The sequence below is a fragment of the Corvus cornix genome, chromosome 3 (genome assembly GCF_000738735.6).
Source record: "Corvus cornix cornix isolate S_Up_H32 chromosome 3, ASM73873v5, whole genome shotgun sequence".
Lineage (NCBI taxonomy): Eukaryota > Metazoa > Chordata > Aves > Passeriformes > Corvidae > Corvus > Corvus cornix.
This window is the reverse complement of record NC_047056.1, coordinates 30780156-30796542: the sequence shown is the minus strand read 5'-3', so window position 1 is coordinate 30796542 and position 16387 is coordinate 30780156. Positions and strand designations below refer to the sequence as shown.

General features: G+C 47.0%; 1 protein-coding gene across 4 annotated transcripts in view; it reads right to left on the bottom strand.

Moving 5' to 3' along the window:
- MDGA1 (MAM domain containing glycosylphosphatidylinositol anchor 1) overlaps window positions 1–16387 on the bottom strand; it is a 152733-nt gene that overhangs the window by 68665 nt on the left and 67681 nt on the right. For all 4 annotated transcript variants that reach the window (XM_010391803.4, XM_019281293.3, XM_019281291.3 and 1 more), the window contains one exon: window positions 14481–14774. In XM_010391803.4, the coding sequence (XP_010390105.1) occupies window positions 14481–14774 (294 nt within the window). The remainder of the gene's footprint in view (window positions 1–14480; window positions 14775–16387) is intronic.

Genomic DNA, 16387 nt, shown 5'->3' with positions numbered 1-16387 from the left:
TACAAATAATCCAAGTTCAGATGCACAAAGGTAAACTCACCTTGTTCCTCAGCTCCATCAGTGTTAGGGACTATGTTTGGCATATAAATAAGCCTCCTGTCCAGACAAACAGCACAAAATGTTTAGAGGGAGATGCAAAGATCTCTTGCTTTCTCATAGTGATTGGGAAGCTGGAGTCACAGCATTTCAAATAAGCAGATTGGAGCATATAAACTTCTCCAAAGGGTTTTTTTGAAAAAAAAAAAACAAAAAAAAATCCCAACACAAACCCCAACTCTTTCCTCCTCTCTTTAAAATCTGTAGATAGTTTCATTTGCATTTTTCATTTATACATGTGAGTCGGGTCCTAGAAAGTGAATCAGTATGAAAACTTGCCCACTTCCATGCATAAGTTTGGACTTTTGCAAAGCCTCATTACAAGCAGCCAAAGGGGAAGAGAAAGATTTCCAAACCACAAAACCCTATTTTGAGTTCTCTGTTTTCCTCTGATCCAGCCAACTGCCGCCATCTTCTTATCCCTTTAGATCCATGATACTCTCTCCAGCAATCCATCTTAGATGGAGGGCTGCTCACTTTCCCTCAGGCCCCAGTTCTCCATTTTACAGCATACCAGAATGGTGGCTGAAGGGCCTGTATTATACATAAACTATGAACTGCTCAGAAAATCCCAGCAGACTTAGTGCTATTAAGCTCATCTATATTGCATTAAGTTATTAGCTACTGTATTCTAATTTATGATTAGGACAGTAGAGTATCTCCTTGCAATCAGCACTTTGTAAGGAAAATCCCTGTTCAGTGCAAATGCTACTGTCATTCATTGTTCTCTTGACTGCAATCACAGCCATTGTTGGGAACCTCTGTTAGTTTTGGCACTCCAAACAATTCCTCCTATGAAATGCTTGGCCAAGTTGGGCCCAGAGTTGTAGCATATTTGCATGAGATTTGCAACACTCATTTCATCAACTGTGAGAGCAGGTCACAAAAGATCAAGAGTCTTATTTTTCCTTCCACATTTTTCTAATCTGGGGCACCTGTAGAATTTAAGAGCTCAGTCTCAATCCCAAACTTCCATTTTGGTCTAGTAGTAGGTTTAGGGTTCAGAGAACCATGAAGACTACAGCTGCAGGGATACTGGGGCTGGAAAAGGCATGCCAAGTAGAGCACAACACTGCACCAACACTGATCTCTCCCCATCTTTCTTAATCTGGGCCACCCATAGTACTGGGGACCTCAGGCTCTGTCCAAAGCTGCAATTAAGTGGTAGGATTCAAAGAAGTAAAATGCTTACAGCTCCAGGGATACTGGGACTGGAAAGCCTGCATTTCCAGGGATCAAAAAAAAACGGTCACAAGTGCTGTTCCCCAGGGCTCAATTTTGAGGATAGCTCTGTTTAATCTATTGATGATCTGGATGAGGGCATCAAGGGCACCAGTCAGTTTGCAGACACACCAGTTTGGGTTGGAGTATCAATCTGCTGGAGCGTAGGAAAGCCCTGCAGAGGGATCTGGACAGGCTGGATCGAGGGGCTGAGACCAACTGAATGAGGGTCAACAGCGTGAAGTTCTGGGTCCTGCACTTGGGTCACAACAACCCCCTTCAGCACTGCAGGCCCTGGCAGAGTGGCTGGAAAGCTGCCCAGAAGAAAAGGCCCTGGGGGTGCTGGTGACAGCAGCTGAACATGAGCCAGAGTGTGCCCAGGGGGCCAAGAGGGCCGATGGCACCTGGCCTGTATCAGGGATAGTGTGGCCAGCAGGCCCAGGGCAGTTATTGCCCCCTGTACTCGGCACTGGCAAGGACACACCTTGAATCCTGTGTTCAGTTCTGGGCCCCTCACTGCAGGAAAGACACTGAGGGGCTGGAGCGAGTCTAGAGAATGGCAATGGAGCTGGGGAAGGGTCTAGGACATAAGTCCTACAAGGAGTAACTGAGAGAGCTGGGGTTGTCCAGTCTGGAGAAAAGGAGGCTCAGGGGAGATCTTATTGCCCTACAGATACCTGAAAGTAGGCTGTGGCAAGATGAAGGTCAGTCTCTTCTCCAGGCATGTAGTGACAGGACAAGATGAAATGGCCTCAAGTTGTGTCAGGGGAGGTTTGAGTTGGATATTAGGAAAAATTTCTTCACTTAAAGTGGTGCCAAGATTGGAACAGGCTACCTACTAGCAGTGGAGTCACCATCCCTGAAAGTGTTCAAAAAATTAGTGGATGTGGAACTTTGTGATATGGTTTAGTGGCCATGGTGGTATTAGACCAGCGGTATTAGATCTTGGAGGTCTTTTCCAATCTTATGATTCTAAGTGAACAGTCTCAGAAGTCAGCTTCCTCCCAGTCAGCAGTAACAAAAATTTCCATGGTTTCTTCTGACCACACATGACTGTAGAAACAAGGACTCCAAAATTAAATAAAATGCAACAAGGTAGGCATGCAAATAGGAAATTTAAACATGTCTGTCAATTCCTGGGACCAGTGATGGATTTGCAGGTTCATTAGTGGGATCATAAAGGAAAACCAACTGTTTTACCTTGAGTAATGGAGCCAATTATATTTGAATCAGAAGCAACAGCTGAGATAAGGAAGGAGTGTGTGCACACTCATGCTTATTTGTGTTTGCAATAGAGAGGCAAAGAAAAATGGAAATCAGGAACTATATGAAGTGAAATAGAGTGAGAGCGGTACATGTTGGAAATATGATTTCTGCTCACTGAGAAAACACGATTTCCTGACTTCAAAGAAAAAACAGTTTCTTGCTCAGAAAGTGGCCCAAGTGGAAAAGCCCAAAACTAGTCACCTAGTAGCTCCACAGAAAGCTCCATAAAGTCCCTATGGCCTTGCTAAAAACTGAGCTCTCAACCTCCCTGTAATGTGTCCCAGCACAGAATTGGCAACAGCAAGACCCCCTGGGATGTAGAGAAGCCTGAGAACCTCTGAAATTTAATTCTCATTTAAACAGTTTCCCTATAGGGGTGCACGTAATTAGTGCTGTTTCAGAGATCGGGGTCAGGATGGTCACAGCTCATTCAAAACACACCCAGGATGCTCAGTTTCTTACTGGGGCTTCTGTTCATATCACGAATCTCTCAGAGGCTTCCCGCGTAAGTCCTCAAAAGTGGCACCACTATTCTGTGCACTACTTCCATGTGCCTGCCACAGTCCTCCAGTCCTCTTGGGCTGGAGGAAATAGCTGTGCTCCAATGCCAGAATCCAGGGAGCAGGTGGAGAGTAGCATGGGATCCTGCTCCTGCACTGTCATAGGTGTTGCCTGACATGGTTTACAGCCCAAAAATCCTGGGAGAAAAGCAAAGGCACAGGCACAATGCCATGGGACCACAGCTCTCTCCGGAAAAGAGTCTGGGGGAAAAGGACCTCTGCTTCCCTGGCACAGGTCCTTGTTGGGGTCCCTTCCCCCTGCCATGGAGCCCTGGGAGAGGGGCCCTGGGGGGGAGACACGGGGATTCCCTGCCCCTGCTCAGCCTCGTTCCCCATTGGTTGGTTTGGGTTCCCTGATAACGCCAAGGACCCTCGGGTCCCGTGACTGCGGAGTTCCTGAGCTGAGCCCCGGCCATGCGGCTGGAGAAATAAACATCTCTGAAACATCTACCACGAATCTGTCCATAGATACTTCGTTTCCACAGGACTCCTGGTTTGAAATATGCTTGTTGCAGTAATCCCCGCTGCGACAAACTGGTGGAGAAATGCAGGCAAGATACTGATCCCTGAGGACAATTCGTGAGTAAAATAACCACTCTAGACCTCTCTCTTCTCATCTTGGTTTGGATATTCTCTCTGGACTATGGAAGAATCGTGGGAAATGGGGCTCTCTGAGCCACAGAAAGAAATGTACCTAGAAGTTAAAGGAATCCTTGAACAACAAAACAAAAAAGTAATGGAACCGGGAGATCTAGAACTTTTTTTCAACTGGCTTTTCAAAAATTTCTCCTATATTTCTCCAGAGTTACTTTTTGATATTGAACCTCCTGGATCTTGTCAGGGGTGTTTTTGGGACGAGATCTTGTGGGAGATGAAAGATCAAACAGAACATGTATTAGTGATTGAACCCTTGCGTGGATCCATGGTAGTCAGTGAAGCTATTCAGGAGCATTTATATGGTCCTATTAAAGCAAAGGATGGCCATAGTCCTGCGGCGGAGGCCGCACAGCCACCATCCCTGTGGCACATGCCGGCGGAGGTGCCTGCACTGGGTGCGTCCGGCCCCCTCGGGAGCGCCCGCCTTATCGCAGACCCCATCCCTGTCTCAGGGTCCCCGGCCACACGGCCGTGAGTGAGGGAGCGATGCCGCAGGCGCCGCGGGTGCCGTGGGCCACGAGCAGCCAGGAACCGGGCATCGGCGTGGCAGCCCGCTCTGAGCACACGGCTCGGAGAGCCCAGCGGAGGGAGAAGCGGCAGTTTCCACAGCGACACGAGAAGCCGCGCAGCGCAGCGCCGAGCCGAAACGGGGCCGCTCTCAAAGCAGTGTGGAGTTTGCGGAGCAGAACCGCTTGCAGGGCACGGGGCCAGCGGTGATGGCAACGCGGGGCCGCGCAGAGCCCAGACACGCGCCGGAGCAGCACCGCTCGGAGAGCGCGGAGCAGCCGCAACGCGGGGGCCCGGCCGAGACGTCGGAGTCAGCGAGGCGGCGGCCACGCGGGACCAGCAGCCACGACGAACACGCAAGCACGTGATAGGAGGAGTTGTAGCCACGAAAGTCACAGGAACTGTGAAATGGTACAATGTAAAAAACAACTATGGATTTATAACACGAGATGATACAGGGGAAGATCTATTCATCCATAGAACTGCCATTAAAAGGAATAACCCTAAAAATTACCTGCAAAGTGTAGGAGATGGGGAAGTTGTACAATTTGATATAGTGCAAGGGAAGAAGGGTTTACAAGCAGCAAATGTTACTGGGCCTGGGGGTATTCCAGTCAAAGGCAGCCGTTATGCACAAAATTATAAACAATATCCATCCCAGCAATTTCCCTACCCACAGCCTATTTTCCCCTTTTACCCTATACCCAATATGAACCCCTTCCTAAGTTTACCCTATCCCCAGTTTATTCCTAATCCGTTTTTCACCCCATGGCTTCCCTATACAATTCCATTTCCCTACAATTCCTCTCCGATGCCGAGGGGGGGATGAAAAGGGGGAGGGAAGAAATTAAACCCTCTCCTGCCTCAGTTTCCCCACAAAGCATGCTCAGAGAGTACTGTCTCCCTTGTGTCAGCCCTAAGATGTTCCACAGAATCTGTTTGGACATTTAAAGACTCAGGAGGGTGGCTTGTTTTGTCTTGAAACTGTTCTTGTTATGTTTATCCAGTTGTTTTCATTCTCCTTTTATTAAAATAAAACGGGTGAGATGTTGGGGTCCCTTCCCCCTGCCATGGAGCCCTGGGAGAGGGGTCCTGAGGGGACAGACACGGGGTTTCCCTGCCCCTGCTCAGCCTCGTTCCCCATTGGTTGGTTTGGGTTCCCTGATAACGCCAAGGACCCTCGGGTCCTGTGACTGCAGAGTTCCTGAGCTGAGCCCCGGCCATGCAGCTGGAGAAATAAACATCTCTGAAACATCTACCACGAATCTGTCCATATATACTTCGTTTCCACAGGACTCCTGGTTTGAAATATGCTTGTTGCAGTAATCCCCGCTGCGACAGGTCCTGTGTCAGGTCTGATGGCCTATGCTCCCCTGCAGGTGTGGACAGCTGTTTTCACTTCTCTGTGCCTCATGCCCTTGTGCAGAGGCTGAGAGTTAACACGAGAAAACGAATTACAATTTTTGTTTGCTTGGTGACTTCCTTGTTTCCCTAGTGAGTTCTGGTCCATGACATCTCTCTCTCCACTACCAAGAGGCAGAATTTGATAGGGACAAGCCATCCCCTCTTTTCCTGTCCTGTGACCCCAAGCTCAAAACATGAGAACTGACGGCAGTTTTCTAATTTGCTCCATTTTTCACTTCCTTTACCCTATGTCTGCTGAAGCCACGGTGTCCTTGTTTCAGCTGGCACAGAGTTAATTTTCTTTGTAGTACTGGTATAGTGCTCTGTTTTTGACTTAGGTACAACGGTGTGTTTTGGATTTAAGATGAGAATAATGTTGATAATACACTGATGTCTTAGTTGTTGCTAAACAGTGCTTTAACTCAACGACTTTTCACCGCCTCACGCCAGTGAGCAGGTGCACAAGGAATTGGGAGGGAGCATGGCCAGGACAGCTGACCTGAACAAACCAAAGGAATATTCCTTACCATAGAATGTCATGCCCATTATATAAACTGGGGGGAGATGGCTGGACCATCAACCAATTGTTGCTTGGGGATGGGCTGGGCACTGGTCAGTGAGCAGTGAGCAATTGTACTGTGTTTCACTTATTTTTCTTGATCTTTCCTACTTTTTTCCCCCCTCTCTTTCTCCTTTACATTACTATCACTATTATTAATATAATAATGTATTTCAACCACTAAATTTTTCCTACCTCCGCCCACAAGTTTTACCTTTTTTTTTTTGGATCCTCCTCCTGTCCCTAACAGATGCCCCATAAACTCAGATACCAGTCCTATTTATCACCCTTATCAGAGAATATCCCCCAACCCCACACTCCCGGATCCACAGTGCTTTCTCTGCCTTGGCCAAGTTCCCATGTCTCTTGGACCTGGACTGGTGCTGCAAAGGCCCAAGGAGAAAGCAACAGCTGCAGTGCCAGACTCACTATCTCTGACCTCCTGACTGGAGATAAGCACATGGCAAAAGTACTCACAGCGTATGTGACATGCCTGTGCAAAGCAGAAGCAGAGCCACGACAACCTCTCCCTCCAGCCAGGCTGTCTTGATGCAATCTGGGTATCACCAGCTGTATCACACTTTGGAGATCTTTGATACAAGTGGTTTTACCCAAGGTCTAAGCCTAGACAACAACAGGACTCAAAAACAAAGCAGCTTCCTCAGAATGGCAAGATGGGAAGCACGGGAAAGTGTCTGACAGTCCTTTGGCAGCAGTATGCTCCTGTGACTTAAAGACAAGCACATGTGTGGGCGAGACCCAAACATGCATAGCCTTGCAGGATGCTCAGCACAAAGCATTTGAGAGGATTCTGGAGTTGGTTGTTATCCCAACAAGTTGACATATACCTAGGTCCTACAGAGAAAACAGCTGCCATGGCAGGAAAACCTTAAAAGAAACGTCTGCATTAGAACAGTGTGAGATTTGGTGTTCAGCCCTGAAAGGGCCACAGGTGAGCAAATATTTACAGAGAGATGACCAAGATTGTCTGCCATCCACTGTGTCTATACAGCTCTTGTCTCTCCCTTCCTGACAAAACTGTACAGCCTGAATGTGTCTCTCTCAATAAAATTAAGTCGCTCTTCCTGGAGAGTCTGGCCAAAAAACAGGATAATGGCAGATTATGGAATGTGTATTTGTTTCTCCCAACAATATCCGAGAAATGGATTAACTGATTTAAAACAGTTCTCTTCTGAACAAACAAATTCATCTCTCTAGGTGAGGAGCTCTCACACAAGCTTTTACTCAGCCTATTATTGAAACCACAGAGGTGTTGAGAGATGAGCAATGAGCTGCACAGAAGCTGAATGGCACAGCAGGTGGGCTGCAATCTCACATAGCAGACCCAGGTTCCCACTTTAAGGCAGGCTCTCACCTTCCTGATGCACATATCTGGGTATTTTCCTCTCTTCTTTTATGGTCTTTTACTCAGGGAACAGCGAGGAGGCCTCACTGTACTTTGCATCTGACGTGTGGTGCCACAGACTGGACATGCCAGCTTTGCAAAATCTGCTCCCCAGCCTTGGAAATCCCCCTGCCATCTGGGCCTTTTTCTTTATGTCTCAAGTCTCTTGTATCTCCTGGTCCCCACAGTGTGCAGACATGCTCTGTCAGACCAATTTCAATCAAAGAGGTAAACTGGAAAACTCTCAGTGCACAAGGGAGACTTCCCAAGAAATCTCACTGAGTGGCAGCACATGGGAACCTTCCCCACAAGGCAGCAAGCAGAGAAGAGACCACAGCTCTGCAGAGTAAGACCCAACTGTTAAACACTGATGACAAAATTTCAGACCAGTCAAAATTCATACAACTGCTTTACCCTGTGAAAGATGGGGTTTTTTTTTCTTTAAAGCTGCATATAACAAATGCTACAAAAACCCCCAGCACTGGGAGTCCTGAGGCTTTGCTGTATGAACATAAAGGTGCTCCAAAGAAGAAGATGCTAGCTAAGCATCCTTAGCCTGCCAGACTGTCTGCCCCTTAATGCCATGAGGCTGGCAGGAGGGTAGGGCCAATGAGTCCTACAGAGTAACTTCTGGTACAACCCCATGTGAGGACCCCATCCTAAATGGATGTAAGCGCTGTCACAGATTTTGTCTATCAGGCCCCAGGACCAATAGATGGTAATTGTTATGACAAATCTGAGGCCAGCTGCAAGTCTCTGTGGTTGCTACTTTGCTCTGAACTGTGGCCATTTGGGCTTACAGCCACGACGGAGTAAAACTTCAGCCTGTCCTGAGACCGACAACTCGAATGAGTTGTTAGCAGCCTGGGCATTGGGAAGTGGAGTGAGCAATCCTAATGCTGTTGGACCCAGGACAGGGCTGTGTGTACAAACACAAGCTCTAAGGAGCTTAATCCCAAACACAATACTGCAAGGAAAAAGTGTGTTGACAATCAGGAATGAAATCCTCTGCTCTTAACAGGGGGAGCAGAGGGTTGCTGCGTATTGAGAGAAATGCAGAAATAACGTGTATACTTTCAGCTCAGTCACACAAACTTCTATACAACTTATTTGGGGATAAGCAGGGAGGATTTCCATCAAAGTGAAACCTAATTACCAGGTCAGGCTTTGTTCAGACTGGTGGTTCAATGTCATGCCCATGGCTATGAATTATTTTATTCTTTCTACCAATTAAAGTCTCCAAGTTTGCAAACACTGAACTTGCAGAAGGCACAGTTTTCCTTTGGCTTCGAATACAGACACACCTGCCCCAGAACGTCAGTTCATTCTTAAGCCTCTGATGATCTAAAATGAACCAGAACACACCAGAGTTCTAGTTGGCAGGAGAGACAGAGGTTTCCCTCTCTTGGCAGCAAGACCTGTACCATGGAGAACAGCAATACTGAAACATGAATGGAAGAGTAGGAAAGCTCCAGCCACTACAAGAGTAGAAAAACCATCTCTTGCCCCCAAGTTAGCTCCTGAACTGCGCTCCTCAGCTTGGAGGAGGGTATCAGGATGAATTTCACCAATGAAAATAATAAAGAAAAACAAAACAGTCGTTATTAATAAATAAACTCAGAAATTAAACCAACCAGGTCTAAAATTCTTAGCAGATGGCTCCATACTGCAGCTCACATGGCCAAGCAGCAAGACAGATAAGCCAGCTCAGCTGCAGATAGGGGGGTCAGCTCTGGCCCCTGACAGTCTCATTTCTCTTTGACTCCCTTCATAGTAGTGAGAGCTGCAGGGAGCTCTTAGGAGCCAAAAGCTCAGTCTTAACCACTCTGCAAAAACATCTCCATGCCAAAAGCATGTCTCAAGAGCACTCTTAAGAGAGCAGTTAATATCCAAGCTTATGTTTCAGGAGGGGGCAGGGCACCAGCAAAGAGCACTGACATTGAGCTATGGCTTCAACACTTGATCGAAACAGTTTAATGCTTTTCCATTTCCAGTTGCATGGATCCAGCAATGTTTCTTACTTATTTACAGTATCACCCCCTCCCCTGCTCCTCGCTCTCGTGTTTGCTACATAGGTAACGGGAAATTGATGCTGACTATCGCCTGCCTGATGTACAGCACTGCCAATGGGTTCAGCAGGATTTTAAAGAGGAATGAGTCAACAGTGTGTGACCAGGAATAACATTTGCCAGTGTGTGAGCTTGAATAGGAAAACATATCTGTGCCCACCTGAGCATTAGTTAAAGTGACAATGGCAACAGATGCCCCAGCAGGACGTGTTCTGGCAGTCTTCCTGGACAGGGCAGAGCCAGACCTGCAGGTCACCAGCCCTATAGCAATGCCTATGTCTAGGACTATAAATGGCTCCTGAAGGCCTGATAACCATCCCTCCAAAGGGAATGTCAGTCTGCTTTCCTGACTACACCTAACATTCACTATGCTTTGAAGATAAAGCACAATAACTCACCTGCTGCCTAATGCAGCAGAACTTTATCTAAGGACAGTAAGTGTAATCCTTTGGAGATCAATCCCAGATGATTGTGGGCTATTATTTTAGATCCAGAAGAGGTAAAATTCACAGGCCATGTTATGGCAGGGAAGGAGACACTCGGGTTAATTCTTTTTCTAGTCTTTCTTCCTGCAAAGATTTCACCTGCTGTGTGATCCCAACATGAGAAACAGGGCCAACTTTCAGACTTGACTATCAAAAACAAAGTCAGCCCTATATAACTATCCCCCTTTCCTCCTACTCTTCTTTCACTGGGCACTCAGAGACACCAAAACTTCTGCCAAAGACAAAAGTGGCAGCAGTAAAAGTCTGCTTATCTCATCTTCAGAACTGGGTGAACTAATTAACAACTCTCAACAGAGGAGACAGGTGCTCTTCTCCCAGGCTTTGATGGTTATCCAGAGAGGGAGAAGCCATCCAAGTGTGGGCCTGAGACAGCAAGCAGTGAGTGCTGTGAAGGAGGATACACTCATCTGCAGGGAAATACGGCAGTAGATGTTTCAAGGATCAGGTTGCGCACAGTTGATGAGGAGTGCACAGTTGAGCTGGACTTGGACAGAGCTGTCCAGTAGTTTATGAGATGTTGTTCAGGACTGGCAAAGTGTCACAGCTGACACAATATTATTCAAGCAGGATAATTTACTAGGATTGCAATTTTCATCATACTCTTTCATGAGGCTCTAACAGAGCAAATGTCATATTCACCATGGTAAGACACCCATGTCAAGGGCTACCTCTAGCAGCAGCCAGAGCTTAGAGTCATGACTAATCTTTGAGATTCCTGGAAATACTGTTTTGACCACTCTTAGGTTACATGGCTAATACATATTCTTCAATTTGTTGTTATGTACTTGCTAAATTAGTATCTAAGTAGCATCCTTTTCACTGATCCACACATGCATGCTTTCTTTCCCCTTCTCATACATATCAGCTCAAATGACACTATTGCGTTCCAAAACCCAGACTGCTGCACATTTTCAAGCCCAGTGTGTGTTTCACAGCCTTACACTAGTTCCCCTACACAGGGTGGCCCTGCCCTGATCTTAAACACACCTCTGCAGAGGATTAATTTTTCTGCTGGGATTTTCTCAAGTACCTGGTCCTAAAAAAACCCCTAGATAAAAACATCAGTGATAGCATTGATATTATTAAGAGGACTCTGCCACTCCATTAATATTTTTATTTCAAGACTCCAAAATGCTACGTTTATTATGCTCCACAAATCTCTGATGAGATGGGTCCATTTTATTCCTGTTTTGAAGATACAGGAAAAGATGACAAGACATTGCCGATCCAAGTGGTAGTTTCCCAGGAATTCTGGCAAGCCCAGTCTCTCGCTCTAACCATTATACAACATTTCTTCATCTTAGAGCTATAAGGCTGCACGGACTTTCATAAACTTATTAATCTTTCAAAGCTCTGCACTACAGACCAAGAAGTCCAGGGAACAGATCATCCATCCTGTCAGAGAGCTGATAGACAATTTCAGCTCGTAAGCTAAAAGAAAAGCAATTTTCTCTGCTTTCTAAATACAAAAAGAAAAGCAACTTTTTCTGCTTTCTAATTACAAAAAAACCCCCTAAAAAGTCCAAACACCTTTTTTTTTGACAGCTGACTTGGGGTTTTTTTGTCTTCTTATTCCGTTTCCACTATTGCAGTGCAGTTGGAAAAGTCTATTTCTGGACGAGTTTGTTACAATACACTGCTATATGCGTGAGGATGAAGGGAGAAAACCAAGGGGAAAGGGAAACACAGAAACAGGTTCTGACATCTAATCAGATCTGCTGTATTGATTTTGCAACTTTAGCTTTGGAGCAAATCAGAGAAACAGCCACATTACCATCCAGAATGTGCCGCTCCCCGGAGCGAGGCAGTTCCGGCGGAGCTCCCACTGCCGCACAAACAGGCCGGCCTGCATGCGCACACACGCGCACGGCCCCGTGGATGCGCACCCCTCCAGAGCCGCTCTCCGATGGGATGCGCGGGCTGGGGGAGGTGAGAGAAGCGCTCATCACGGAGGCTGCAGGAGCCGCACGATCCCCATTTCCAACAAGATGAGAATTCCAGAGCAAGCCACCGAACTAATGAGCTGCCCACGCTGGAAAGCTGTGTTTCAATTAACCACAGCAGCCCCTGCCGCACCCACATCCTTCCAGCAGCAGGAACAAGGCAGAGAGGGATAAACACGGACTGTGTTGTTTCTGGGTCTATTTTTTTGCACGAAGGGAAAGGGAGGAGGCTGTAAAAGGGATGAGGGCAATTCTTGCCCTACTTTCTTGGTTTGTAGCTTCTTTTTCATATTAATGGAAAGAGCAATGACAGCACTGAAACCAAAGTTGCCTGCTGACACACAGAACAGGCAGTGCCACCATAAAGTCCTTCCACATTTTCCAGGCAGGAGGAGACAGCTCAGGTGTACACTCAGCTTCAGCTAAGGGTACACGGAACTGATTGACAAGGGAAGGGGGCTGTTTGGGTGGGCTGGCACATGGACCATATGACCATTACTTGGGCAAGATCACAATAAAGCATTGCTTGGTCACGGGAAAATCTATAGGAAAAGTACGTTCAGTTACTCTTTACACAGAAGTTCATCACATCTTTGCTTTCTTGAGAGTCACATCAAAGTCTCTGCCCCAGACAGCTTCTGACTTGCACCTACCATTTTTCTTGTGTGGGGAGTCATGTCCTTCCCCTTCAGCCCAAGATTCAGGGCTGTGATGCCCCTCCAGACCACGCAGCAAGACTGAATTCATCCCAAGCTCAGCACTGCTACTCCCTCTGCAGGGGCAGCGAGGGTCAAGCGAGGTTCACACAGCTTTCAAAAAGCAACACCAAACCGGGGACACCAGCAGGTCTGATGGTTCTTCACTCTCAAGGGAAATTTTGAGACATGTCTCATCACCTCTTGATGTCACCAAAAGTTACCTTCCCTGCCATGTCCCTCCAAGCCCCATATGACTGAACCAGGCTGCCTTCCTGAAGAGCTCAAACCAAGCTGCACATTTACACCCTGCTTAAGGGAAGCTTCTCCACACATACTTACGTGCACAGAAATCTTCACACATTTCCCTATCCTATCCTGTAATCTAATCCTGCCACGCTCCTGAATAGACAGAGATAATTTTAAAAGGGACTCTTCAAATACTCAAAGTGCCTGCAGGATTTCACACACCTCTGTTACTGCTGTGCTCCCAGCAGCTCACATCTGTGAGCAGTGTGTCTGGTTGGTTTCAGCCAGGTTGTCTGCTCCGGTCTCACTTCTCTTACTCCTGGAGAGTGAGCCTGGAAGAAGTGTGGCAGCATGTCTAATGAGTGCTGCTGTGCTGTGTGTAGAGGGTCGTCAGTCACAGCCCAGAGGCAGCATGCCCAGGTGTAAATTAACCTGTTCCCTGCCTGCCCCACACCTGTCAGATCCGCGCTGCTCAGAGTACTCTGCAAGCATTCAGCAATCGTACCATACTAATGGGATGAGATCTGCAGGGAGAGCCAAGCTATTTTACCCAGCTGCCTTCCCCCAGTCTGATTTGAAATCTCTTAAGAGAAAGAGCACAGACTCCTGCATGTCAAAACACACCTCAATAGCTGTGGGAGCTAAGCAGGCACTCACTTCTCTGCAGGGAGAAACCACTGCAGGGAAAGGATGGAGATGTCACCCAATGCAGGATCGCACCCTCTGTGTTCACCTTTGTGTACAAATGCTGCCTTCAAGTGGGGCTGGGAGAACCACCCATAGCTGAAATCACCCCACACACTACACCTGCTAAGAATCAGTTTTCTGTTACTCACAGCCTGGTTGCATGAAAACCATTTGGGAGTATACATTCCCTGTTAGGTCTGCCTAGCACTGCTTTTCCAGGCAAAATGATTCAGGCATATCCAGGGGTAACTAAGTTGAAGAAAGGGTTGTGGTGTGGAAATGGCCTAAGTAACATTAATTTGCTACCTTTTGAGTGTTTGACTTTACAAACTACTAACATACCCTGAAGGTATTTTACACACATATAATGAATATAAACACACCTGGTGAAGCTGCACTCATCCCCTGACACAGAAATAGAAACCATTGTACACAAACACACACAACACCTCTCCACTTGCAACACGCTTGCCATATGGTACCCCGCCCTTAGCCTTGTGTAGCCTGACCAATTAAAAATAAACTGTTCAAAGGTCCCCAGACAGAAGAGATGTGTCTTTTCAGCCCAGTAAGAAAGGTCAACCCTGCCTAGTCCCCAGGCTTTTGTGTATAAAAGCATTCAGGCAGGCACTCCAGCACTGTATGGTTGTACTCACACTGCACGTTGAGCTGCACCAGGGCTTCCCGGGGTCTGATGTTAAATCCATTGTACCTGGCTGTCTGACACTTATAGGTACCACTCATTTCTCGGCTCACGCTCTCCAGATGCAGCTTCCCATCGTATGTCTCCATGGTCATTGTCCCTGAAGGCATGGGAGTTTCCTTATCTACCCGGGACCAGATGATGGGTGGCTTCGGCTTTCCTCGAACCTCGCACTGCAGCTCGGCCCTGGAGCCTTCCCGCACAGTGATGGTGGACTGACCCTTAGGGACACTGATTGTTGGTGGCACTAAAAGGGAGATAAGAAGGGAATCATTTTATACCAGCTTTTCAGCAAGTAACAAACATTCTAGAGATGCTTCTGATTGAGTCACACCAACAACCCTGAACTCTAGAGGTTTCCACTTGACACGCTGCAACCCCTCTACAAACACACTGTCCAGGCAAGTTACCCTACAGGGTCTGGAGCTGCAGGGTACCAAGGAGGATCCCAGTTTTTCCAACAGTGTATCCCACTATCAATGGGAAGTGCCAGTTGTATTGGAGCCAACTCCAGGCTCCCATCCTTCTGTTTGCAAAACGCTATCCAGCTGCAGGGATAGCATCAAGGAACACAAAGCCAAAAGCCTCTTTGATCCATTTCTAAATTTCTGGTCAGTGAATTTCTCAAGGGGAACTGCAGTCTTTTGGCCAAGAAATAGAAGTTGTATCTGCTGAGGTATCTAGTCCCCTCATCCAGGTCAGACCAAAACCAAGACTTAAAGGATTAGTGCTTGTAGATCCCATCTCCAGCCTTCTCAGAGGTCCAAGATCCCTGTTTGTTCTTAAACCACAGCAAGGAGTCAGTTCTGTTAAGTGTCTTTGCTTATTTTACTTCTGTTGTGTATTTTACTTTTATTATTTATTTTGCTTTTGTTGGTGAATGCACTGTGAATTTCTCACACCAATAAACCATTTGAGTGAGAGATGGGTCCCAGCAACAATCACTCCTGCCTGGCATTCCTTCCAGGTTGGGAAGAGCTCACCCAGCAGAACTGCTGCCAAGCTGAGATTGGAGTTGGAGGCAGAGTAACACTCAAAGAAATATTCAGCTATGAACTGATAAACACAACTTTGCTGATCAACAAAGCTCAAAAGAAACCCAATGAATGCAGGGTACAGAGATGTCAGTAGGAAGAGGTTTGTTGTTCACATCCCCAATTCCTCCAAGAACCCAGGAAGGGGATTTTTGTGCTATACCACATGTAATATTGACAATTTATGTGTTAGACTTTAGAGTCAACAGCTCATATGAAGTAAATATGGCCATGATCTTTTCTGAAAGCTCCTGTTTCAGCCCTTCCTGCTGACAGTGGCAACACTTGGATTGACACTTCCATAACTGCAAGGGCCATGTACTTCATTTCCATTTAAATCCAAATATAGGACTACAGAAGCTGTAACAAGCTGGTCTGACCAACATTTGCTCGATTCAGCTCCAGCAAAGGAGAGTGCGCTATGGTAATTGTACATATTACAGCCTGCAGCTCATTGTGAGCAAATTTAGGATGAATCCAGCCTAATCTCCCTCTGCAGTGACCTCCCTATGCAACAGGGAGGCCACATTTTCAATTTGCAGGTCTCCTGTGGGCTGGGGAATCTCATCACGCCCTGTCCTGCACGGTGCGAAGGGACGGCAGCAGTTTCAGTGCTGACGCTGCCGGCAGCCGCTCACCTGGCGAGCAGCAATTTTCTCCACAGGAAAAGTTGTAAATTGCATTTGAAGGGGTTTTTTTAATTAAAGCTTTCTCCTCTGAGCTGCTAGTGGAGGCAGCCACTTTGATGAGCTCAGGCTTTGCTCAGTGGGGAAACATGAAGCCACTGCTGCTGTCCTCTTGCTCTGATCCTGTGGTCTGGGGAAAA